Source organism: Vigna unguiculata, chromosome 9, assembly GCF_037176805.1.
Source record: "Vigna unguiculata cultivar grain cowpea cultivar isolate G323 ecotype 2 chromosome 9, ASM3717680v1, whole genome shotgun sequence".
NCBI classification, from domain to species: Eukaryota; Viridiplantae; Streptophyta; class Magnoliopsida; order Fabales; family Fabaceae; genus Vigna; species Vigna unguiculata.
Window position 1 is genome coordinate 1923197 of NC_140800.1, and position 26044 is coordinate 1949240.

At 32.2% G+C, this 26044-nt stretch overlaps 5 protein-coding genes and 1 pseudogene across 5 annotated transcripts; 5 read left to right on the forward strand and 1 right to left on the reverse strand.

Moving 5' to 3' along the window:
- Positions 1 to 443: 443 nt before the first annotated feature.
- LOC114163053 (putative receptor-like serine/threonine-protein kinase At5g57670) lies at positions 444 to 4077 on the forward strand. Its single transcript, XM_028047106.2, has 7 exons — positions 444 to 873; positions 1122 to 1376; positions 1551 to 1708; positions 1809 to 1888; positions 1977 to 2112; positions 2279 to 2428; positions 3718 to 4077. Exons 1-7 carry the CDS (start codon positions 696 to 698, stop codon positions 3874 to 3876), a joined length of 1116 nt encoding a protein of 371 aa, XP_027902907.2. The 5' UTR covers positions 444 to 695; the 3' UTR covers positions 3877 to 4077.
- A 4104-nt stretch (positions 4078 to 8181) lies between these two features.
- LOC114163051 (putative inactive cadmium/zinc-transporting ATPase HMA3) lies at positions 8182 to 12653 on the forward strand. The gene is made up of 9 exons (XM_028047102.2): positions 8182 to 8457; positions 8809 to 9066; positions 9181 to 9278; positions 9533 to 9788; positions 9869 to 10006; positions 10140 to 10464; positions 10564 to 10766; positions 11091 to 11293; positions 11472 to 12653. Exons 1-9 carry the CDS (start codon positions 8277 to 8279, stop codon positions 12444 to 12446), a joined length of 2637 nt encoding a protein of 878 aa, XP_027902903.1. The 5' UTR covers positions 8182 to 8276; the 3' UTR covers positions 12447 to 12653.
- Positions 12654 to 13192: 539 nt separating this feature from the next.
- Positions 13193 to 14779, forward strand: LOC114163052 (rust resistance kinase Lr10-like). Its single transcript, XM_028047105.2, has 2 exons — positions 13193 to 13351; positions 13463 to 14779. Exons 1-2 carry the CDS (start codon positions 13273 to 13275, stop codon positions 14659 to 14661), a joined length of 1278 nt encoding a protein of 425 aa, XP_027902906.1. The 5' UTR covers positions 13193 to 13272; the 3' UTR covers positions 14662 to 14779.
- Positions 14780 to 17969: 3190 nt separating this feature from the next.
- LOC114163054 (G-type lectin S-receptor-like serine/threonine-protein kinase At1g34300) lies at positions 17970 to 20079 on the forward strand. Its single transcript, XM_028047107.2, has 2 exons — positions 17970 to 18070; positions 18489 to 20079. The coding sequence occupies exons 1-2, from the start codon at positions 18040 to 18042 to the stop codon at positions 19661 to 19663; spliced, it is 1206 nt and encodes a 401-aa protein (XP_027902908.2). The 5' UTR covers positions 17970 to 18039; the 3' UTR covers positions 19664 to 20079.
- Positions 20080 to 20547: 468 nt separating this feature from the next.
- LOC114164104 (LEAF RUST 10 DISEASE-RESISTANCE LOCUS RECEPTOR-LIKE PROTEIN KINASE-like 2.2) lies at positions 20548 to 23075 on the forward strand. The gene is made up of 2 exons (XM_028048628.2): positions 20548 to 20845; positions 21402 to 23075. Exons 1-2 carry the CDS (start codon positions 20716 to 20718, stop codon positions 22694 to 22696), a joined length of 1425 nt encoding a protein of 474 aa, XP_027904429.1. The 5' UTR covers positions 20548 to 20715; the 3' UTR covers positions 22697 to 23075.
- A 1374-nt stretch (positions 23076 to 24449) lies between these two features.
- On the reverse strand, positions 24450 to 25823 carry LOC114162625 (rust resistance kinase Lr10 pseudogene; annotated as a pseudogene).
- Between the last annotated feature and the right edge of the window lie 221 nt (positions 25824 to 26044).

Genomic DNA, 26044 nt, shown 5'->3' on the forward strand with positions numbered 1-26044 from the left:
CAAATTATTATTTGATTAATTTTATTTCTTAATAACTAATGTCTTGATGCTAATAGACACATTAATACATATAAAATGTTTTCTCATTAAATATTACAATTAAAATAAGTTGAAAATGAGGAGTCAAGTACATTAAGAATTAGTAGATTTCTCTATAATTTCAGTGAAACACGATCAAAGGGTATATATTTTATATTGATAAATTTAGTATTACTTTTGAGTATTTTAATTTAATAAATAGTCGGATAGAAATTACATAAACACAATTTTAAGATCTGAAAATCAAATTTATCGATACGATTAAATAGGAATCTTGACAAAGATTGTCTAAAATATTAAAACTGAGAACATATTTTTATGGTTTTTGTTTTTTGAAGAATACCTAGTCGTAGCAGTTGTTTTTGTTGGTTGTAGCAATATTTTTTGTCATGTTCTGAAGTGTCAGATCTGTTAGCTTCTGTTGCCATATACGTCATGAACAAGAAAAAAAGAGGCTCTGTCATTCCCTGTTTATACGAGACAGCGCATTTAGTAGTAGCTAACGAACTTCAAAATACACATGCACTGCACTTATTCTCTCTTCACTCTCAAAAAACCGCGTTGTTCTCTTTCATTCACGTCACAAGAACAAAAACTTGTGCTCTCTGTTTCTGCTCTGCGTGAAAAACAGAGTCCCCTGTTTGGTGACTATTGCAATGAAGTATATTCGGGGCAACAGCTTCAAGAGGCTTTTCTCGTTTGGAAAACGCGGGTTTGGGGAAGAAAACGATGTTGGGTTGGTGGCTCCTTCATGTGAAGAGCACCCTCCAAGACCCTCTTGGAAATGCTTCTCCTTTAAAGAGTTGTTTGATGCCACCAATGCTTTCTGCTCAGGTACTTTCAACTTGCAGTTGCAGAGTTAACCTACGGTTACATTTTCATCACCGATATAATGCAAAATTGTAACACATGTTGTGGTCAAGAAACTCCGAAAGTGAAGACATGTTGCAATCTTAGAAACTCTAAAAGCCTTGAAGTTGGCTCAAATGAAGACCTTTGTTCAAAGCCTTGATCTCAGTCTACCATTTTTGCTTGATATACTAAGCTTCTTTGTTTTGACTTTTTTTTTTCTTGTTTTGCAGAGAATTTGGTTGGGAGAGGAGGGTATGCAGAGGTTTATAAGGGAACGTTGCGTGGTGGTGAGGAAGTTGCGGTGAAGAGGCTCACCAGAACTTCAACTGATGAGAGAAAGGAGAAGGAGTTTCTGATAGAGATCGGCACAATAGGTCACGTGCGCCATGCCAACGTGTTGCCTCTTCTCGGGTGTTGCATTGACAATGGACTTTACCTCGTTTTTGAGCTATCCACCGTTGGTTCCGTTGCTTCTGTTATTCACGGTACATTAATAGCATCCAACAAAAATGAAAGGAACAGAAAATGAAAAAATAAAAGTACTTTTTTTTCTTTAACTGTGTTTTGGTCTGCAAAATTTGTCAAATGATGTTGTGTTGCATAAAAGAAAAAAAGAAAGGATCTTAATAATTAGTGTGTGGATGGATGTTCCTGTGTAGATGAGAACTTGCCTCCTTTAGAATGGAAAACAAGGTATAAGATAGCTCTTGGGACAGCACGTGGCCTTCACTACTTGCACAAAGGTTGCAAGAGGAGGATAATTCATAGGGACATCAAGGCCTCAAACGTTTTGTTAACAGCAGATTTTGAACCAAAGGTTTTCAATTTGTACTCTACTTGTGTTCATCAGTTCAATCTGTGTCTCAAAAAGTGATTTTGATAGCTTTACTCTTCCTTTTTTGATTGCATTCTGGCAGATATCTGATTTTGGACTAGCAAGGTGGCTTCCATCTCAGTGGACTCACCATTCAATAGCCCCAATAGAAGGCACATTTGGGTACTCTATTTTCTATTACCTTACGTGATTCATAATTTTTCATCATATAAACATAGTATAAATGTGAATTTGTTACTATCTTTTTTAGGCATTTGGCACCAGAGTACTACATGCATGGAGTTGTGGATGAGAAGACAGATGTATTTGCCTTTGGTGTGTTCTTGCTTGAAATCCTCTCTGGAAGGAAACCAGTGGATGGGTCTCACCAAAGCGTGCACAGCTGGGTATTGATGTTGAAACTCTTGTTATTTAAGCACTTAATTCTAATGGTCGTGTTTCATGCAAAACCAGACATTTTGTTTGGCTGGTCTAGGTTTAGGCTAGACTAATTGTGTTCTTGTTTAGTGTTACATTGTTTAAACATTTTTTCTACTATGACTTGATATGTAGGCTAAACCAATACTAAACAAAGGGGAGATAGAAAAAGTGGTAGATCCAAGGCTTGGAGGGGCTTATGATGTGACACAGTTTAATAGAGTAGCCTTTGCTGCATCCCTGTGCATTCGGGCATCTGCAACTTGCAGACCTACCATGAGTGAGGTACCTCAAACACATTTGTTCCTCAACTTTCGTATCACTTTCACTTTCTTTAAATCTTATGTTTATGAAGCCAAACAAATTTTAATGGGAATTTATCAGAAGATGTGTTTGTATTCAGGATTTTACAACTTTCTATGAAGTTGAATGTGGCTAGAAAAAATATATTAGAGGATTCAAGTTGAATGCTGGTTTCAACTTAAAAATGAATACACTATTTCCATTCTGAATCCAATCCTTATGCTCTTTTGATTCCATTTTTATGAAAATAAGGATGTCATCTGTCTTGTTTTATAAATGCTACATGAAAAAGAGACTAAAAATGGATATTGTCTTATTTATAAAAGACTACAAACATATTTAATTAATTTTCAAGAATAAAATAATCTCATTTACAATATCAGTGTATTCTTGTTAAACTTTTCATTTATTTGGTTAGACTCGGATTACCTTTGTCCTTTTGGCTCAGAATGTCCAAGTCAAAGGAAAGATTTAGTACTGATTCTCAAATTTAACGTTACTAATGTGACAATTACTGGTGCCTGTGGCTGATAACATTTTAATATTGATTTCTTTCATTAGTCATTCTTATGTATGAGACTGACCTGTTATCTAACAGATAATCACCATTATTTTTACTTGTTATTTTTTTTATTGAAACTAATCAATAACTTTGTTTTGTTCATCAGACTAGGATAATAACTGCCACTGGTGTAACCACCACGGCATTGTATAAGTAACACTATTTAATGTTTATAAAAAAACTATATAACTATTATGTATTGTATAATGCTTTTTAGGTAGAATAGTCTGTGTCTGTGACTGGTCCCCCCGCCTTTTTTTTTCTATAACTACAACGAAATTTATCTAAGTCTCATGCTTCAATTAAAACATTGAATAAATAACTGCTATATAGCAGCTTCCTCTCTTGTATTAATTTCCAGAAAATAATTTTGTTACTTACTACTCAAATTAATGCAACTGCTATCCCATATCAAATGGTATAATAGGATAAAGAATTCGGATTCTCTGCTGATTTTTGTGTGTTTTTCTTCTACTGTACCTGCATAATATACTGATTATCACTAATCTTGACCGGAAGAGGATAACATTCAAAAAATTATTAAAGAATCTGAACTCTGAGATAAATGTAATACACTATCAATTAAGCAAGAAAAATTAAATCTAACTCAATTCTATAAAATTGAGTTTTGTTATTAGTTGATATGGGATCTCAATTCTCCTTTAGATGATCCAATTATTTTTGATTATTTTTGTGTGTGTGGTGACAGGTGGTGGAGGTAATGGAGAAGTGGGAAATAGATAAAGAGAAGTGGGAAATGGCAGAAGAGAAGGAAGAAGAAGTGGAGTTATGGGGTTTTGAGGATCTGGAATATGCACATGACACTTCCTTTTCAATGTCTCTACCTGACTCAGTTGGAAGTACTTAGGGTAAAACAGTTTGCTCCAACTTTCATGAACTTGTAGATATATGCATATTGTTACATAAATATGAAGGGGCAGAAAAAGCCTCTTCTGCATTTTCTGTTCCCTTTTAATCAATCCATATAACGTAGTGTTTCTTTCTTTTCTTTTCTGTATTTATGAGGATGTCAAATGTTCATCATAATCCAACTCATAACTTCCCTCCATCTCGACCCTACCCTTTTTTCCTTGTAAATATGATAATAAATACAATATGAATTTCAGATGCAGAACATGACATTGCATCGTCATTTTCTGCTGTGATGATTCACAGAAAAAAATCATCACTACTGCAAGATATACCATACAAGCATTTAACCAAAATGTAACAGTATTAAAGAAAGTGTTTCAGTATTATCCAACAAGCTTTACATTCAATACATCGAAAAAACTGATACTTTTTTTTTTTTTTTTTTATAGAATTTCATAATTTTGAATGGGAAATGTTAGCCAAAATAATCAGAAAGAGGTCTGTCACAATATATATTAAATGTTTAAACATGTGTTTAGTCTCTAAACTTTAACTTTAACATAAAATTGAAATTCATTCTTATTCAAAATATTAATATATTTTGGTTCTTAGAGTTTAAAAATAAATGAATATACTCATTTTAATTTAATTACGTTAAACTTTTGTCTAATGTTTTTCATGATTTGAGTTGTTTACGACATTTGATACATTCTTACTTTATTGTCAGCTGAAAAACGCATTTGACACGTTAAATAATGTAATTAGATCAAAAGGATTATATTTATTATTTTTTAAAATTTGAGACCAAATTATATTGAATAAAAATGAATTGAATTTTACATTAAAATTTAGAAACTAAAAAAAATACTTATATTAAAAAAATAAATAAGAGCTATTAGATATGGTTTTCGTCTTAAGTACCTAAGTATGAGTATAATTTTTATATTAAATAAAAAAAATTGAACTAAAAGGAAAATCTATTGTATTAAGATATTATTTCTCACAAATTGATGTTCTCCCTTTAAAGACCCGTTGCTTCCAACATGTAGCAAACATGTACTATATAGCAATAAAGATACAACTCAACCTTCAAGTTTGACATAATAGTGTATGGGCAGGGATCCATATGCTGAATGGCCCAGCCACCAGCAATTCCTAACCTATTTATGTTTATTCTTAAGTAAGAAACAAGTTTACAATGCACTCATCTTTTCTATGCTCAAATTATGCATATATAATTGTTGAAGACTCGTGATAATGATCACCCACTAATTTCATATCCACATATGAGATGAATATATTTTGGTGTAAAAAAGTGTGTTGGAAGTTCCACATCGACTAAAGATAAGATTGATTCACAATATATATAAGTGAGTGCAATCCTCATCTTATAACTCGATTTTGTAAGATTGAGTTAGTCTTAAAACTCACTTCTAACAATTTATAATATTAGTTTTTGTAAAGATTTAAACTTTAAACTCTAACTTAACTTATTATATATTTTGATGACCTTTTTACATTTACTCCCAGCTTAAAAAAGATATAAAAAAATATGAAAGATATTATGGATATGTAAATTACAAATAAAATTTGGTGAAAATTCTTTCTAAATATTTTGTAAAAACTTTTAAAATTCACATTAAAACAAGTAGAACATTTTTTTTCCATTTTTTTTAAAAATCGTAAAATAGTTCACATAAAATATGTATGTTTTTAATAAATAATAAATAAAATATAAGACAAGTGAATTCAGGATTGTAATAATATTGTCCAGCTTTTTCATACATATATATAGTTTATGTTTTTAATTAGTTCCTTTCACTCTCTCTATATAACGTATGTGTTACATAAATTATGTTATTATCCTTTCCTATTTAAGACTCAAAAAATTGTTAGAGGTTTTCTTTTTTATAGTAATTTTATTATTTTTGTGTCATTAAACGTGCGGAATAATTAATTTAGTTTAAAGTGAAAATAATTAAATGATAATAGTCTATCTTAAGCTTTTACTTGTTAAAATATAAATTATAATTTTAAAAATATACATAAATAAAACAAGCAGAAAATATATTAATTTTGAGTCACCGTTTACTTTAACAGCTGGAGGTTCATAAAAGGGTTAGGTAGTGTGGTGTAGCTCAACCCAGCAAAGACACACAATAATAAATTTATAACGCTATAAAATATTATAATAATATAACAAATCTTATCCTAGAAATTATGAATCTGGTCCAGACATACATCCAAGGTATAAATTATGACGGTTAGGAACAAAGATTCTGTTCAAAAATTGTATTGACTGCTGTATTTATATAAGTAAACTAATCACTAAAAAATTAACTAAAGCTTCAATAATTTTCAAGAGCTTATACTTTTTAACTATTTAATATACCTTTTTTCTCTGAAAAAGTTATTATTGTAATATCTTCCACTTTACAGTTATATCAGACTATTAGAATTCGTTTATTTCCGTTTTCCATGAAAAATAGTTTATTTTAAAATTAGTTTAAAAATATGTGATTTATTTATTAAAATTTGTAAGGTAAAGTTTGCACTTCAATTATATACTAATGACATGGTAGAAGTGAATTTTAAACTTAATTCAACCATACAAAACCGGTTTGTAAGTAAGATTTGTACCTCACTTGTATATTATGAAATTGTTTTATTTTTAATTAATACAAAACTTTCAACATCTGTCTATATATATATAAAAGTAATAATAGCACTAAATTAAAGTAATGGTAGTGGATGAACCAGCAGACATTTTGGACAGGAAATATAGGTTCGAAATGGATTTGATTAATAAAATATTGCATACATAATATGTGGTTGTTTAACTTGCCCCCAAAACATGCCTCTAATTTGTTTAGGAAGTAAGAATCTTAAACAAAAACATGACAAACGTATACCTTTCAAGTTTTGTTTAAAATAATGTATTGAAACTCAGTTTGTGTAATAACTTAAAAAGAAGGTAGGTAGTGATGATAAAACTATTGATAATAATTCGAGTTTTTTAGTTAGTGATTTAAGGATAGTGATATTTCCATTAATTAACTCAGAATATTATTATTTAAGTTATACTTTTTTATTTTTAATTTAAAATACTATTATAAAACTCAATAATGAATTATATTAGAGACTTAATAAATTTAACTAAAATAGATCTTGAATGATACTGATATTACTTTAGTAAATAAATTTATGTTCAATTCAATATCATAAAATTAATTTTAAATGATTTAAATATTGAATACTTTATTGTAGATGACGTCATGAACTATGCGTCTTGTTCAGTAAAGAAGTTTTTTATTTTGTCTGCTAAATGGTAATGAATCACTTTTCTTTAATAATACGTCTGAAGAGAAGTGATATATAAAATAAGTGCAACTATAAAATAATTAATAACATGCTTGGAAAGATGAATGAATCACGCATATCGAACTAGTGGTTACGTATATTTGGTTTTCTTAATTACGTTGGTCAGAGTCCTAAAAACATTATAAATTGAATGTGTTTTATGAGACTCTATCTGATGCTATAATAAACTGTGTACACTTAATTCATATATATAATGTTATTTTTAATGAACTCTAATTTAAAACAACTACAAGATTTTATTGATTTTTTATTTTAAGGTCTCTGGTGAAAGATTTAAAGATGTTATAACAAGAAAATATTTGTTTCATGAGTATGCATATGCTACTTTTAGATTGCATGTCATGCAATTACGTACAATCGATATTGTAAGACTACAAAGAGGACCTGTATATGATTTTTTTATTGGTCTATGAAAGACGTATAATATTTTATTAAGTACAGATGTCAACCAATATCTTTGCAACCAGCAAAAGTCAACCGTTATCTTCTTACGTTGTAGTGCACAAACCATAAACAGACCTAGTTGGGGAAATTAGGTCTAGTAAATGTTATAGGCTTAACATGCACGCAAGTTGGATATTCAGTTGGGTAATTATGTGATCATGAAATTTAAACCCACAAGAAAGTTGAAGGTTCTATCTAAAACAAAGTGTTGGGTATTATCAAATTTTTATTGATTATAAGTCTTGAATTCATACACTACTTAATTTATTTAAAACTTTAAATAGACCTATATATTATCCTATCTAACAATTTTATTAGAAAGCATTTTTTTTAAAATAAATTTAAAATTTAAATTAAACTTTCAAAGGCGTTATAATATCAATATCCATCTATTTGGTCAAGAAGTTAATTATATATTTTGAGAAATAAGTGTTTACTCGTTCTATTGAATAAACTAGGGAGACGTAACTACTAGGGAAGGCACGAACTGCTATTGTGTTTTACTTAGTTTTGAAAGTTTTATGCCCTGTTTTTTTTTTGCTCATTTTGAAACTCATAGTGAAGAAGAAAATGGCAGAAAATATTAAGAGAAGCAGCTTCGAAGTGTTGGGAATGTGCTGTGCTACAGAAGCAGCACTGGTTGAAAGAATTGTGAAGCCTCTTCATGGCGTAAAACATGTCACTGTGATAGTCCCTACACGAACAGTCACTGTTGTCCATGATGTTCTCTTCATTTCTGATTCACAAATAGGTGATTTCTGTACCCTTTTCTCTTCACTTTCCTTTGGTTCTAACAAAGGGGTTGGTCATCGATTTAAATATATGTTATGATCACGAGAGAAGTTGACTGGTTCTTTAATCTTTATGTGATATATAGCTCATAGCTTCCTATATTGCTTGGATTTATGGGGTTTGTTACTATATGCTTTTCTCAGTTCATGATGCAATTTTACTTTTTAAATTCTTCTTGTTCATGTTCACGTTTTTGCTTTAGTCTATTTTCTGTTCCTAAAGGAGGGAAAAAATCTTATAGAAAGTCATTACTTTATTTTCCAGTAATAGACCCGAGAATTCATTTATCTTTGTTGTTTGATTGCATCAGCTGATGCACTGAATGCTGCAAGGCTTGAAGCTAGTTTGAGACTGCAGGGAGAAACTGATAATGAAAAGAAATGGCCAGATTTAACGACAATGGTGTGTGGGTTGTTTCTGGCACTTTCTTTCTTGAAATATATATATCACCCTTTGGAATGGTTGGCACTTGTTTCTGTTGTCATTGGCTTCCCTAAGGTTCTACTCAGGGCCATTGCATCCATTAAGGCTCTTACTCTTAATATCAACATTCTGGTTCTATTGGCAGGTACTTCGGTTTGAATTCTAATTTATTGATTCCTCACTCAAAAAAATAACAGCACTTGTGAGTTTATATGGAAAAAATGTTCTGTTTCTTATGTTTCATTTTTATATCTTGCAGTGTGTAGTACTGCTGCTTTACAAGATTTTTGGGAGGCTGGTGTCATCATCTTCTTATTCTCCATTGCTCAATGGCTTGAGACAAGAGCAACTCACAAGGTTTGGGACATCATTTCCCCCTTTCTCCCTAAATGTTTGCTGCATTTTCTTAATTAAGTAACTCTTCCTACTTGATCATAACTCAATCTTAGTCCATTTGTATATTAACTTATTGTACTTAAAACTAATTATTATTTGTTCAGACTCATAAACACAGATTAGTGCTTAGTGCTACTATGCAAGTACTGATTGAAGAACAGACTCTGTAAGACCTACTTTATGTTAGCGTTTGACATTTTAAATCTGTACTTTAGGCAAAGGTTGCAATGTCCTCTTTGACTAGCATGGCTCCACAAAAGGCTGTTATTGCTGAAACTGGGGAACGTGTTGACGTCAATGATGTTAACATCAACACCATACTTGCAGTCAAGTCGGGTGATGCTATTCCTCTCGATGGAATCGTGGTGGAAGGAAAGTGTGAAGTTGATGAAAAGATGTTAACAGGAGAATCATTACCTGTGATCAAAGAGTTTGATTCAGTAGTGTGGGCTGGAACTATTAATGTGAATGGTCAAGTATCTCTATTCTTTATCTTTCAACTTTCTTTTACCAAAACAAGCTTAACTAATTCTGGTTGTATATCATCCCAGGATATATAAGTGTGAAAACTACAGTGCTGGCAAAAGACACGGTGGTGGCTAGAATGTCAAAACTTGTTGAAGAGGCCTCTAGCAGAAAATCTCGAACACAAAGATTCATAGATAATTTTGCTAAGTACTATATTCCTGGTAAGTATAAGTACATACTTCAGAAACTCTTTTCCTCTGTGAAAGTAAAAAAAATATTGCACCAGCGTTATGCTTTAGACCTACATTATCAGAGCAAATACTGATATTTGTATATTTTTATATCATCTTGCAGCTGTTGTTTTGATTTCAGCTAGCATTGCTGTGGTTCCAGCTGCATTAGAAGTTCCTGATATAAAACCTTGGTTTCATCTTGCAATTGTGGTTTTGTTAAGTGCATGTCCTTGTGCTCTCATCCTATCCACCCCTGTTGCAATCTTTTGTGCTCTCACAAAAGCTGCAACAAATGGGTTACTACTGAAAGGTGGAGATTACATTGAAACATTTTCTGGCATTAAGACAGTGGCTTTTGATAAAACTGGAACAATAACAAGAGGAGAGTTCACAGTGACAGATTTTTCTCTTGTAGATGACATTAGCATTGAAACTTTACTGTACTGGTAACTTATTAATCAAACAAAAGAATGTCTATACACTCTGTTTAGATTGTTCATAGTTGTTCTATGACTAATTTGATTTGTTTAATGAAAACTTTGCAGGGTTTCAAGTATCGAGAGTAAATCAAGTCATCCTATGGCAGCTGCACTAGTGGAATATGGAATGTCTAATTCTGTCAAGCCAATCCCTGAAAATGTTGAGAATTTTGAAAATTTTGCTGGTGAAGGAGTTTTTGGTACAATTGATGGGAAGGATATTTATATTGGCAATAGAAGAATTGGTGCTAGGGCTGACTCCGAAAGAGGTGATTACAAAACCATGTCCTTAGTTTCAAAAGTATTTCTTGTAGTCTTTTTAATCTCGAATATCTGAATGAGTGTGTGTGGCTTTCCATTTTACTAATGTCGTTTCTTTGCTATTTGGTCACTATTTGTGTGGCTTTGAAATTACTAATGAAGTTTCCACTTGAACAATTTTCCATATATTTCCAGAGACTAAAAAACTCAGAAGTATATGTTAAGTACTCTTATGGTACAATTTAAGATTATTTGAATACTATTTGTGCTTCAATGTTCTCATTTATCCCTTGTGATAGTTTATGCACTGAACTATTCTATTGTCTTTGTAGTTGATTGTCACTTGCAATCTCAAAGCCATGAAATTTCTACCCAGAAACGATATTGTGGACCGACTCTGGTTGGAGTCTTCAGCTTAGTTGATACTTGCAGATCAGGTGCTTTGGAGGCAATAGAAGAGCTAAACTTGTTAGGCGTGAGATCTGTCATGCTAACAGGAGATAGCACTCAAGCAGCTATGTATGTTCAGAGTCAGGTATGCTCACAGTAATGTGTACTCTATTTAACCAACAATGTTATGAGAAAATGAAAAGTATGTTTATTATAGACTTTGTTCTCAACAATGTCAATTTTCTTAGGCTTCAGGTTCGGTCATTAATGCTGCTTCTTTTGATCCATATTAAAACTTAGAAAAACTAGCTTATTCTGTGCAGTTGAACCATGCTCTAGACATTGTACACGCAGAGCTTCTACCTGCAGAAAAGGCAGTGATCATTGAGAATTTGAAGAAAGAGGGGCTAACAGCCATGATTGGAGATGGCATAAATGATGCTCCTGCATTAGCCACAGCTGACATTGGTATCTCAATGGGAATATCTGGTTCTGCTCTTGCAAATGAGACAGGCAATGCAATTCTTATGTCGAACGACATTCAAAAGATACCTGAAACCATTCGGCTGGCGAGGAAAACCACTAGAAAGCTCATTGAGAATGTCATTATTTCAGTTGGCTTCAAGAGTGCAATACTTGCATTGGCAATTGCAGGATACCCTATTGTTTGGCTTGCTGTATTGACTGATGTTGGGACCTGTTTACTTGTGATTCTCAATAGCATGTTAATTTTACAAGAGAAACCGAAATATGCAAGAAAATCTGCAAGTTCTAAGTACGGCACCTTCTCGGAAGATCTGACCATGACTCTACTTGACAATGAAAGTAGCAGCATTAAGAAACAAGGGCTTCTTACTGGTGAAAAATGTGGTAAAGGTTGTTGTAAAAACGACACTTATCAAGTAGAAACTACAAGCAAGAATGAATCTTCTGGACTTTTGAAGTTGAGCAAGAGAAACCAAAGCGGAAACTCTGTCTCTATTGAGGTGCATATAGTGAAACCTTGCAATGGTTGTCTAAGAAAGGTAAAAACATTTGACGACTCTGCATGCAGAACAAATAATGGTTCTGGTTGCTGCCAAGAGCAATCTAAGACTGAAAAATGTGTCACTGGCTCTGATGCCAGAGAAGATGCCAGCATTGCTTCCTTGGAGTCTGATTGTCTTAAAGACAAATCAGAGGATATTCTAGAGTTGTCTGAGACAGAAGCGATTCCAAAGTGCTGCAATAAGACATGCTGCAATGATAGTTTTAAAAATATGACTAGCCTTACCCAGCCAGAAATTATTATAGAGTGATCTAAATGGTAGTGATAAAAAGAAAGTTTCATTTATTGATTTATTTAAATCAGAAAGATGAGACTTAAAACTGTTGAATGATGTGTTATATAAGTGTTTAGTGTAGATTTAATACTTACTGAATATCTTTTAGGAGTAATTATAGTATTCAAGGGACTCTTTATATATATCACCTTTAGAATAATAATGAGGTTTCTATAGTTTTGACTTTTGTGTTATATATACAATAATATATATATATATATATATATATATATATATATATATATATATATATATATATATATATATATATATATAATATGATTGATGGTGGGGTTGCAAATGCAGAATCAAACAAAGTGAAGGTAACAAGAACACTTCACACACGTAAACTATAAAGAAAAATTGGGAGACCAAACAACACACGTTAAATATAAGGATAACACTTCGTCATCAACAATCAGCACTGCTAAAAATGTTTTCAAGGCTACCCACATCTTCAAAGTCTTCACCACACTATCATTTAATGATTAATTAATATAATCCCCACAAAAACTCCAGAACACTAATTTCTACATATAAAACTAGAAAAAAGAATACTTCACTTAGTCTTCCCATGAAAATGTATTTAAATCGTTCCAAACATCTTTGACTTCCCACACCATTCCCTAATTTTCAAACCTTTTTTGTATGGTACGCAAATTTTACTATGGAATAACCACGAAATTCAAGAAACAAAAAAAACGCGTTTTGAGGCACTTTATAAGCGACTAACATAATAGATAAACTGCAACCTTGCCCTGTGTTATCAACTGCAGTTTGAATTCTTATTATAATTTTTCCAATGTCCGACACCTCCAGTACAACGACAGATAACAGCAACCATTCTGGCTATTCCGCAATTGTAATTGTCATTGTGATTGGTAGGATTTTAACTGTCATGCTTGTTGTTTTCATTTTCTGTTTTATATTGGTTTATCTGCAACTGCAAGACCTTTTTGTTATGACTGAACGCTCTAATGATCTTAATGCAGTTGTCTTTATTGTGAAGATTAGTGTTTGCTTTTGGGTATTGCATGTATGCCTAAAAAGAAATCAGGTTAATGGTGGTTCTGGATTATTTAAGCAAACAGGAACACCAGATAAACAATTTATGACACTCACTATGGATAAATTTCTGAATGACATGGAAAGGGAGAAGCCAATCAGGTTCACTGATCAGCAGCTAAGGATTGCAACTGATAATTACTCATATCATTTGGGTTCAGGAGGTTTTGGGTCTGTTTACAAAGGAAGTTTTAGTAATGGAACCCTTATAGCTGTGAAAGTTCTACTTGGGAGTTCTGACAAAAGAGTTGATGAACAGTTTATGGCAGAAGTGGGTACCATTGGTAAAGTCCATCATTTCAATCTAGTTCGTCTATATGGGTTTTGCTTTGAAAGACACTTGAGAGCACTGGTTTACGAGTACATGGTGAATGGCCCGCTTGAGAAGTACCTATTCCATGAAAGCACGACCTTATCATTCGAAAAGCTCCATGAGATCGCAATTGGTACTGCAAGAGGCATCGCTTACTTGCATGAAGAGTGTCAACAGAGAATAATCCACTACGATATCAAACCAGGAAATATTCTCTTGGATAGGAACTTTTGTCCCAAAGTTGCAGATTTTGGTTTGGCCAAGCTTTGCAACAGGGACCATACTCATATAACCATGACTGGGGGTAGGGGCACCCCTGGTTATGCTGCACCTGAACTTTGGTTGCCCTTTCCTGTGACTCACAAGTGTGATGTTTACAGCTTTGGCATGCTGCTCTTTGAAATCATTGGAAGGAGGAAAAACCATAACATTAACCTTCCAGAAAGTCAGGTTTGGTTTCCAATGTTGGTTTGGGAAAAATTTGCTGCTGAAGAAGTGGAGGAGTTGATAAGTTCATGTGGGGTAGAGGACAAAGATAGGGAGATTGCAGAAAGAATTGTTAAAGTAGCTTTGTCATGTGTTCAGTATAGGCCAGAAGCAAGACCTATAATGAGTGTTGTGGTGAAAATGTTGGAAGGTTCTGTTGAAGTTCTAAAGCCTCAAAACCCATTTCAGTACCTGATGGGTTGGGTTCCACCCTCTCCTCATACCGACACAAATGTGAGTTCTGACTCTTCAGCATTGGTATCCAAATCAGTCCCTGTACTTCCCACACATGGTATGACCCACGAGATTGAATTAGCGTCTGCATAAATTTGTTGTGTTAATCCATCTGTAGGTTCGATGACAAATTTTTTTTTTTTCATTTTACATTTATGAGTTCATCAAATGTATCTATACCAAGTGAATTGCATCTTTATATTTCAAATAAGTAATTGAATAATTATTTAGTTTTACAATCAGTACTAATATATAGAACCCCCGAGAAAAGATGAATATATGACAAAGGTTGGGCGGAGTACAAAGTAAAATAAAACATTGCATATCTGATAGTTTAAAGCATAGAACCTATACAATCATCCCACATAAACTAGATAATCTACTATACAATTTATATAGGACATGTCGTAAGAATCTCCTAACGGTCTCTAATCATTGAACAAATAATTACAGAGAAAATTTAAGAAACAATTCTTAGAGAAATAAAGTGTTTATAATTAATGAAACTCGTTTATTAGATTTCTATTTATATTTAAGACTTCTTAATAATAAAATAATCCACTTCCATTATTTTAAACACTTACTCATTCTAAACTACTATTTTCTAGGTTCTCACACTCTATCTCTTATATCTTTTATACCTCTCATATCTTTCAAAATTTTAAAATTTCCAACACATCTTAGTACCATTAAATTCATAATAAAGAAAGAAGAAAAGGTTTATGGAAGAATATATACAATTGAACGAAGATATGATATTACCAAAGAAAAAGAAAAATAATAACCACAAGCAAAATATAAGAAAATGTAACCTTCAAAAGAAAGATGATCAAATTTGAAATTTGAAAAATATTAATTAAGGCAAGAAGGAATGTTATACTTACTTAATATCTTTTATTTAAATTAAATTCTCGGAAAATTTTCAGTTTTAAAAAACACTTTTATACATAAAGATAAAAAATATATTTATTCATTAATTAGACTTCAAAAATTAATATTTAAATATTGTTAATATTTGATAATAAAATAAGAAACTCTTTCCATAACATATTTCTTATATATTTTATATTTTCGAAAACATATAAATTCTATTAAGTATTTAAAAATATCTTTTTGTGATTTAGAAGAAAAAAAAAACAACTAAAATGAAGCTTGTATTGTGAGTTGAAGCTCATTTCATAGTGGTGCTCCTTTTGACGGGTAAAATGAGCATTAAGCACATTGAAAGGGGTTCTTGGATAGAGTTCAACAAGTTGATGTACGAAATGGCAGAACCGACATCCTCAGTTTTTCTATACTTTTGTCCGATATTATTTTCATTATTCGTACAGAAGTTAATACGGTGGTTGAGGGAAAATAATATATAAAAAGTGCCAAGTAAGATGACAAGAAAGTCAATAGAATGATGAGACAATATTGTTGCTCTTCCAAAATTTATTAATTATAGTTAGATTTAGAAAACGCGGGTTTGGTTTATGTAGTCCACACATGAAACCAAAAGCGGAGAGTTAGAGCTAGAAGGTTTATGTTGTCTATGTTAGGAATCCAAGTCTAAGTGTGAGTTTAAGTCCTACATTAATCATAAATGAGAAAGTAGAGCATTATATAAGAATAAAGGTTCATAAACCTATAGCCTTAAGGTTTTGGGTTGAGAGTGGTGTCAGTGTCTTATATGGTTAGGCTCAAATCTTATTGTGTTGTTCTTCCCAATGAAACCCCCTCTGTAACCTGACAAGTGGTATCAGTTTCATTAATATAGTCCCCACACTCTTTAAGAACTTCAATTTCCATATATAAAACGACAAAAGAGAAGACTTCATTCGGTCTTCCATGATAATGCATTCGAAACTACCATTAGGATCGAGCCCTTTGTTATCCGGTTTTCTTTGTCACAGAACAATTATGCAACTAGCAAGAATGTCTTTTGGCTATAATAACAATCGTTATTAGTAGGCTAAGAGTTAAAATTATTATTATTATTTAAGTGCAACTCTTTTTACTTAAAAGTAAGAGTGTAACAGTCTATATACTACGATTTGATTGTGACCGGACGCAGTGGCGGATCTTGACCAAAAACGTAGGAGGGGCCAAAATAATATAATTTTGAGATCATTAGATTCAATCATTAGTATAATGCTTCAAAAAATAACTTCTTTAACTGAACATTTTTTATCATCAGTATAATGCTTTAAAATATGTGAAGTTGAATATATCTTGTTTTAGTCAATAATTAATTTTTTTTTCATCACTCTTAAACGATTAATTTATTCTTTCATTCTTTATCAATATACCTTTCTTGTAAATAATACCAAAAAATAATTGATCATAATCTAATAAAAAATTAAGACACATAATTATTAAAAAAATATATATATTCATTATTATTAATACATAATACACTATTATTTTTTTCTATATTCATAAAAAAAAAGAATATACAAAAAGCTCATGAGAGTAAAAAAAATAACGTTTTCATTATCAAGTAAGACAAGAGACAGGAAAAAAAGAGGATAAATGAGAAATATAATGAATTTATCTCTAACTTTTTTCTTTAAAAACAAAAAGAAGACATATGAGAGTGAGAGATTATTACAATTTGTGAAAAACTAAAAAGACAATGAAAAGGAAAATAAAAATTATGTTAATAAATATTTGGTTTAATTACTCTTTTTATTCATGTTTTCGTTTAAAAATGTTAAGTTGATCCTCCAATTCTTTTTAGTCTCAATTTGGTCTCGATTTTTGAGAAACAGATGTAATTCGATCTTTTACGATAAGTTTCGATAAATTTCTCAAAACAGATCAATGATCTTTTTATTAAAATTGAGATTCTTAATAGGAATGATTTGCTTTGTTGGTGTAATTAACCTAATCCTAGTGTCAATTTTTAAATAAAAACAGGAACCAAAAGAAAAATTAAACCTACATATTTTTATTTTTTATTATATTTAATTTTATATTTTATTATATATTTACATTAAATGTTATGTTTAAATAAAAGAATTAAAAATTTTAATTTTTATTAATTTTAAATATATATTATCTTCAATTTAAAAATTTTAATAAATTTTAAATATATCTTTATATTATTTATATATATATATATATATATATATATATATATATATATAAATAAAAAAAATCAAAATTTTGGGGGGCCGAGACCCCTCCCTGCTTCCACAGAGCTTCGCCTCTGACCGGACCTACTTATCTTTTGTCATTGAATAATTAATGTCACTTACGACCTCTATCCCACTATTTAGAGTTTCAATGGGGGATTTTCTGTGGAAATTTCATCCAAATTCACGAAAACCGTGTTTCTTGACCTTTATGGTGCATGGCTAACGTATATTAAGAAGTACTCAGTTTCACAAAACAAATAATAAACTGGGAATTACGGAATTCCACTGGTTTATCTTTTGTTCCACTTTGTCGCTTAGTGTAACATATTCAATTCTTATCTATTGCCCAATGAGTACTGTGCTAATCATCATCGGAGGAGGTATGATTTTAACTAACCAAATCTATTTGGTTCGAATTCATCTTTCACTATTAAAATAATTCATATTTTTTGTTAATTTTATTTTAAAATATTTTTTATAGAAAATATTTATAAATTTTATTGTGAAAATCTTTTTTTACAAAATATTTTTTATAAAACACTTTTAACAGCAAATTTTATAAAAAATACTTACAAATTTTATAATTTTATAAAAAATAATTATTTACAAAAAAATTACTTGCCAATTAAAATTCTTAGAAAAAATAACATAAAAGAATTGTTTCTTACAAAACTTATTAACAAATTTATAAGACTCATGTAACATTGAGAATTTTTAGTAATATTCAATTTTGATCTTGTTTTTCGATGGTTTAGTGATGAAGTTTGACTTACTTAACAGTGCTATAATGTATGGCAGGTGTATCCTTTGTGATATTTTGTATTTTTATATGGCTACGGCCCATCTTTGATGTTCGTCAAAAAGACTCACAATTTATGACACTCACCGTGAATAAATTTCTAAACGAGATGGAAAAGGAGAAGGTTATGAGGGTTACTGAAGAGCACCTAAGAATTGCAACTGATAACTATTCTTACTTGATGGGTTCAGGAGGTTTTGAAAAAGTCTATAAGGGAATTTTTAGTGATGGAACCATTGTAGCCGTCAAGGTTCTGCATGCGAATTCTAAAGACAGAATTCAGGAGCAGATTATGGCTGAAGTGGGAACAATAGGAAAAGTTCATCATTTCAATCTGGTTCGACTCTACGGTTTTTGTTTGGAAAAAAACTTCACAGCACTGGTTTATGAGTACATGGTGAATGGTTCTCTTGACAAGTTTTTGTTTAATCCAGAAAATGCCATAGCTTTTGAAAAGCTTTATGATATTGCAATTGGGACAGCCAAAGGCATTTCTTACTTGCATGAAGAGTGTCAACAAAGAATTATCCACTACGACATCAAACCCGGAAATATTCTCTTGGATAGAAACTTCAATGCTAAAGTTGCAGATTTTGGCTTAGCCAAACTATGCAACAGAGAAAATACTCACATTACCTTGACTAAGGGTAGAGGCACTCCTGGTTATGCTGCACCTGAGCTTTGGTTGCCAAATTTTCCAGTAACTCAAAAGTGTGATGTTTACAGCTTCGGGATGCTGTTGTTTGAAATCCTTGGAAGGAGAAGAAACTTTGAGATAGACCTTGCTGAAAGCCAGGAGTGGTTTCCAATGTGGATTTGGAAAAAATTTGAGGCCGAAGAAGCAGAAGAATTGATGGTAGCATGTGGGATAGATGATCAAAATAAAGAAACTGCAGAAAGAATGGTGAAGGTAGCTCTGTCATGTGTTCAGTATAAGCACGAATCAAGACCTGTAAGGAGTGTTGTGGTGAAAATGTTAGAAGGTTCAGTTGAAATTCCGAAACCTCAAAACCCTTTTCCGCACCTTATTCATGAGATTCTTCCACTGCCAGAATCATCTGGCAACACTTATACAAGTACTGTTCAAGGCTCTTCAGGGATGGTAACAGAATCCAGCCATGAACCTTCTTCTCTTGTTGTGACTAAGTTCGAGATTGAATCAGCCTCTACCTAAATCTTAATTCGATGACACAAAAGATCAATCCGTAGAAGTTGTTGGTCATGTGGAAAATTTGTTAGCTTTGACTAAGTCCCGAATTATTTTGTTTCTCTTTTTCTTTTTCCATTCTGTTACCCACACTAGGAATGCTTTGTGAATGATTACAAAGCATTCATATTTTTCTGTAACTCCAAATAATTTTACTTTTTTCTTCGTGAGTTAACATCTTGCATCAAAGCTAGGTGGGGTAGTAGACTTCAGTCTTCTTGAAACTTGTGATTCCAAAATTGAGTGTCTCTTATAAGTATTGAGCAATGCTCATGGAGAACCTCTTCAAGTTAAAAGAGTATTGAAATCTTACATAAGAAAATTCAAACACATCAATTTATTCTATCAAAATTAAGACTTTTAATATATTTCTATTTAGCTTGTATCCAAAAAAATTGATAGGTTATATATATTTCATATAGGTTATGGTCATGGTCATGGCATAGTTATGGTCATTGAGAGATTGTGGTTCTATATGGTTATATGACATTAGTCTTACACATATAAACCATCGGCTCTGATACCACTGCTAGGTTTATATATATTTTCATATATGGTTCTATATGGTTATATGACATTAGTCTTACACATATAAGATCTTAGACACCACTTTTACACCAAAACCTTAAGGCAATGTTGTTATGGGTCTTTATTCTTATATAGTGTTTAACTTTGTCTTTTCTATCCAATGTGGGACTTTTTGACTCACACTTGGACTATTCCCAACAAACACACTAATTACTTTATGTAGCATTGCTTTCATTATCCCCGAAATTCAAAGAAAAAACGCGTTTTCTGGCATATAAGGTCAACTACGCGGAATGAGCCGAACACGAAATATCTTGTGATATTAAATGGTTTAGTTACATCAGACTTGGTCTGAGAGACACTGTTTCTTCTTTCTCTCTGTCTATCCATAAATACTTTTTATATCAAATTTGCATGCTATCGGAGTCTTCTGCTGATCCAAACTCCATCGTTAAGTTTTCTCTCCGGGCTCATAAGCTTAGAGAATAAACATGAGTTTTCGATTTTCTTCTCCTCCTGTCCAGTTTTACGATTTTCAGACTCATCCGCAAGACGATTTTCAGACTCAAGCGCAAAACGAGTTTGACCATTTTATGGAATGGACAATAATAGCGTCTATTGGTAAGTGTATCATAAGTCTTAAATTTATTTGTCTCTCAATTTGAAGTAAGTTTAATTAGTCTTCCAAATCTAAATTTAATGTATCAGTTTATGTTAATCGAAAAAGAACTCGTTTTATTATGTTTGTAAAGATTGTCGATTATGCACTCTTCAAATATTCTATCATATTTGTTCTACTCCCTGTAATATATTCACTTCAATAACTACATATGTTGAAACGGAGCATGACGGGTTGAGAAACTACTTATGTTTGTTTTTTGTTATGAATTGAGATTCGACCCTCTAATGATTCAGTTCAAGTTCATCTCGATTAAATTTTTAGTGGGACATCTTTAATTTTTTTAACTTTGAATCTTCAATTCTTTATAATGGAGTGTTAGTAGCTATATATATTTCCTAGATATAAAAAGAGTCTAAAAATTCAAATCCTGTGGCAAAGTGCTGGTACAATGAAAAGTAGATAGGCTATACAGAAACATGTTGCATATATTTCCACCGCACAATCCACTTGTGGTAGGTTAGAAAACTTAATTTTGTCTTTTATTTCAATTTTCAGCTTCTGGGGTGGTGGGACTCGTAGCTATTATAGCAATAGTATATGCCATTATTCAATGCTTAAAGAAGGCAGGGGAAGCAATTCCTGCATATGCCCAGCTTCCTAGCACAGAGAATAATAATCATAAAACATCAAATTCATTTCCTTCAACCAGAGAAGTTGAAGTAGTGATAACACCAGCTTCCACAGTTCAAAATTCGAAAACTGAGTTTGCAACAATGGAAAGATTCCTGAGCAACATCAACAAGGAGAAACCCATCAGATTCTCTCCTGAGGAACTGGATATAGTTACATGGAACTACTCAACCATATTGGGTTCAGGTGCTTTTGGGGTTGTCTACAAAGGGAAATTGTGCAATGGAGATGATGTGGCTGTAAAAGTTATCAACAGTTTGGACATGGGAATGGAAGAGCAAATAAAAGCAGAGATTGGAACCCTTGGAAGAACCTACCATGTCAATCTGGTGAGGCTTTATGGCTTCTGCTTCCACCGTGACAAGAGAGCTCTAGTTTATGAATATGTGGAAAATGGGTCCTTGGACAAGCACTTGTTTGGTAGCCAGAACCAGGACATTGAGTTGAGGAAGCTTCTTGAGATTGCAATAGGAACAGCAAAAGGAATTGCTTATTTACACGAAGAGTGTCAAAAGAGAATAATCCATTATGATATCAAACCAGAGAATGTTCTTCTTGACATGAATTTGGAGGCAAAGGTGGCAGATTTTGGCCTGGCTAAGCTTTGCAGCAGAGAAAATAACGTTTCGGTAAACACACACTTTAGAGGAACAAGGGGATATGCTGCACCAGAAATGTGGAAGCTTTCTCCGGTGACTCACAAGTGCGATGTTTATAGTTTTGGCATTCTCCTGTTTGAGATGGTTGGAAGGAGAAGGCATTTTGATGATAGCTACAGAGAATCACAACAGTGGTTTCCACAGTGGACATGGGATATGTTTGAGAATAATGAGTTATCTGTGATGCTTTCACTTTGTGGAATTGAGGAGAAAGAGAAGGAGAAAGGTGAGAGAATGTTAAAGGTGGCTCTGTGGTGTGTTCAGTATTCACCTGATGAAAGACCTTTTATGAGTACTGTGGTGAAGATGCTAGAGGGTGAGATTGAAATTTCTCCACCTCCATTTCCCTTCCAAAACCTGGTGTCTGTTAAGCCAAACCTCACTCAAAAAGAAAGTAGTTCTGAAGATTCAGATGCCACCCAGTCATGGGAAACAACATCATACCCGGAATATGCCTCCAAAATCAAGCGCAATGCATTTGAGATTGAAGAACTTGCTTAGTTGTATCATAACAGTTCCGAGATTATTTTGCATTCAAAGAGCAAATTTTGAGCTTTGTTGAATTTACAACTACGAGAGGCACTTCCTGCAATAGCCCAATTTGTTGCCTAAACGAAAACCTCCAAAAATCTGTATCAATTTCAATATAGCAGATGTGAAAGCTTTGTAGTTTATGGAAGAAGTGAAAATAGGAATGCGGTAATCTTAGGAGTTACTCTTTGTAATCTTTGTAAACACTGATATCCAAATTGAACTGACATAACAATAGGTAGAAGTAAATCCAGAATTTTTCACACATACATATCACACTATCCCAAATTTTTTTTCCCCAAATGTAAGTTTATTTACCCAAATAACACATTTTTATTGTATTAGTTCATTTTTACTGTATTCATTCAGAATTTCGTTTTCAGTTAATCAAATTTTAAACATATTTTTGATATACTTGATAAAAAATAAGTTAAATTTACTAGTCCAAAAACATTATCGAAATTCCGAACTAAAATAATGCTGATTGCATAAATAAAAACTTATGTTATCTGAAAAATAAAATAAAAATCTATGCTATTTGTATGAAAAATTCATCCTTTAATTTTTTTTTTAAAACTAGATAGAAAATATGAATATTATTTGATACTTTTTAATTACAATAAGTTACTTTTGATATTATAATTATAATTTTGAATTGGTGTAATACATATATATATATATATATATGTATACATATATATATATATATATATATATATATATGTATATATATATATATATATATATGTATATGTATATATATATATATATATACATATACATATATATATATATATATGTATATATATACATATATATATATATATATATATATATATTACAAAGTACGATCTTATCTTTGAAAAATTATTAAGGGGTTTTTTAGAGCAGTCAAAATGGGTTGGAACCCGCGAGCTAACCCGGCTCATCACGGGTTTTGGTTGAGTTGGATTAAAATTTTTTTACAAATTTCAATACGGCTTGATTTTTGACACGGCTCATTTAGAACCCGGCTCACTTGGGTTGAACCCGTGGTGAATCGGGTCACCAACCCGCAGATAAAAGAGTCACACAAGTGTTTTTTTTTTTAAGTTGGACTTTACATTTAGGTGATGTTAGGTTGTTTTTTTATCCAACACATAAATAATTTGTATTTTTTTAATTTTGGTTTATATTTGAATTTTCTTAAAGTTTATTTAGATTTTAATTAGAATTACAATTTAGTTTTAATTGAAAAAAAATAAAAAAAAAATTGTATTTTTTCGTGAGCCAACCTGTTTAACCCACCAACCCGCCGTAGACTGGGTCGGGTTCGATTTTTTTTGCTCGCTAAAAAGTGAGTCGAGTTGGGTTTGTTCACTAAATCATCAACCCGTGGTGGGTCGAACCGGGTCGGGTTGGATTACTCGTTTTGACAGCTCTACACTTTTTCATATTTTTAAAATTTCTTTTATATAATATATTAAAAGTCATGCACTGTAAAAAATTAATCATTACTAATCCTTATGTAATTAATAAGTAATATAAAAATGTAATTTTTGTTCACAATATATTTAATATATTTATCACTAATACTTTTTATTTATAAGATGAGAAATACGTATAACTTACTAAACCATCTCGCTTGTGTTCTATTCTACTATCTATAAAAACAAAAATCAAAAGAACAATTAAACATATATCAGAAAAGAAATATCTGATAACTTATTGAAGAAATGCAGAACTTTCATTGTTATTAACCAGCAATGGTAGAGACCAATTCAATATCATTCCTCATCGGAGGAATGTCATATACAATGCTTGGTTCGGTTACCATAAAAGAAGAACTAGAATTGATACTTGTATTTACATCAGTTCGGGATGCATGATCAGAAGAACCCTGAAAAGTTCCTTCTATTATGTGCTGAAACGGGTTAGATGGTTGAGAAATTTCAACTGAACCTTCCAACATTTTCACCACATCACTCATAATTGGCCTTGTTTCTGGCCTATACTGAACACAAAACAAAGCTACCTTCACCATTCTTTCTGCCATCTTCTTATGCCTCTCCTCAATCTTACAAGCATTCATTAACACTTCCAATTCTCCAGCATCATATCTCTTCCAAGCCCACACTGGAAACCACTCTTCGCTTTGCGGAAGGTTAATGTCAAGGTTTCTTCTCCTCCCTATGATTTCAAACAACAGCATTCCAAAGCTATAAACATCACACTTGTGAGTCACAGGAAATGGCATCCAAAGTTCAGGTGCAGCATAACCAGGAGTGCCCCTTCCTCCTGTCATAGTTATATGAGTATTGTCCCTGTTGCAGAGTTTAGCCAATCCAAAATCAGCAACTTTGGGATTGAAGTTCTTGTCCAAAAGAATATTTCCTGGTTTGATATCATAGTGGACTATTCTTTGTTCACAATCTTCATGCAAGTATGCAATGCCTCTCGCTGTCCCAGCTGCAATCTCATGAAGCTTTTCGTATCCCAGAGTCTTGTTTTCGTGAAACAGATACTTGTCAAGAGATCCATTACTCATGTACTCATAAACCAGTGCTGTCAGGTCTTTCTCAAAGCAAAATCCATACAACTTGACAAGGTTGAAATGATGAACTTTTCCAATTGTACCCACTTCTGCCATAAACTGTTCCTTGATTCTCTTGTCAGAATTTGCACGTAGAACCTTCACAGCCACTGTTGTTCCATCACTTAAATTTCCTTTGTAAACTTCTCCAAAACCTCCTGACCCTAATGATGTAGAGTAGTTATCTGTTGCAATCCTTAGCAGCTCACCAGTGAACCTGATTGGCTTTTCTCTTTCCATGTTCCTCAAAATATTCTCAATGTGGATAAAATTCATTTCGGACAACCCTTCACTTTCTCTTTTGGACGCTTTACAGAAACAACCCAGGCTGAGAATCACGAACCACGCTAACAGAACTGCAATACCAACACGTCAGAAATTTAGCGAAAATCATTTAAAACCAACATACAAGAAGAAAAGAAATATATACATATATATGTGTGTGTGTATGTATGTATATATTTTGTGTTTGAATCCTACCAGCTACACCTATGAGAGCCCCAGCGTCCATGTTTGATTTATGTGAAAAATCAGATGTGACAATGAATATATATGTACATCTTCGGAAGTTTCAAGTTTCAGATATCAAATGATTGTTACATTACAGGGTCCCTATATCCATGGATATTCTATTCTTGATTGAATAAGCTGGCTAGCAATCTTACTAGCCGGCTTAAAGCAAATATGTTTGAATTCAATAACGACAAACACTAAGTTTAGCATTTCCATTTTCCTAGCACCATCCT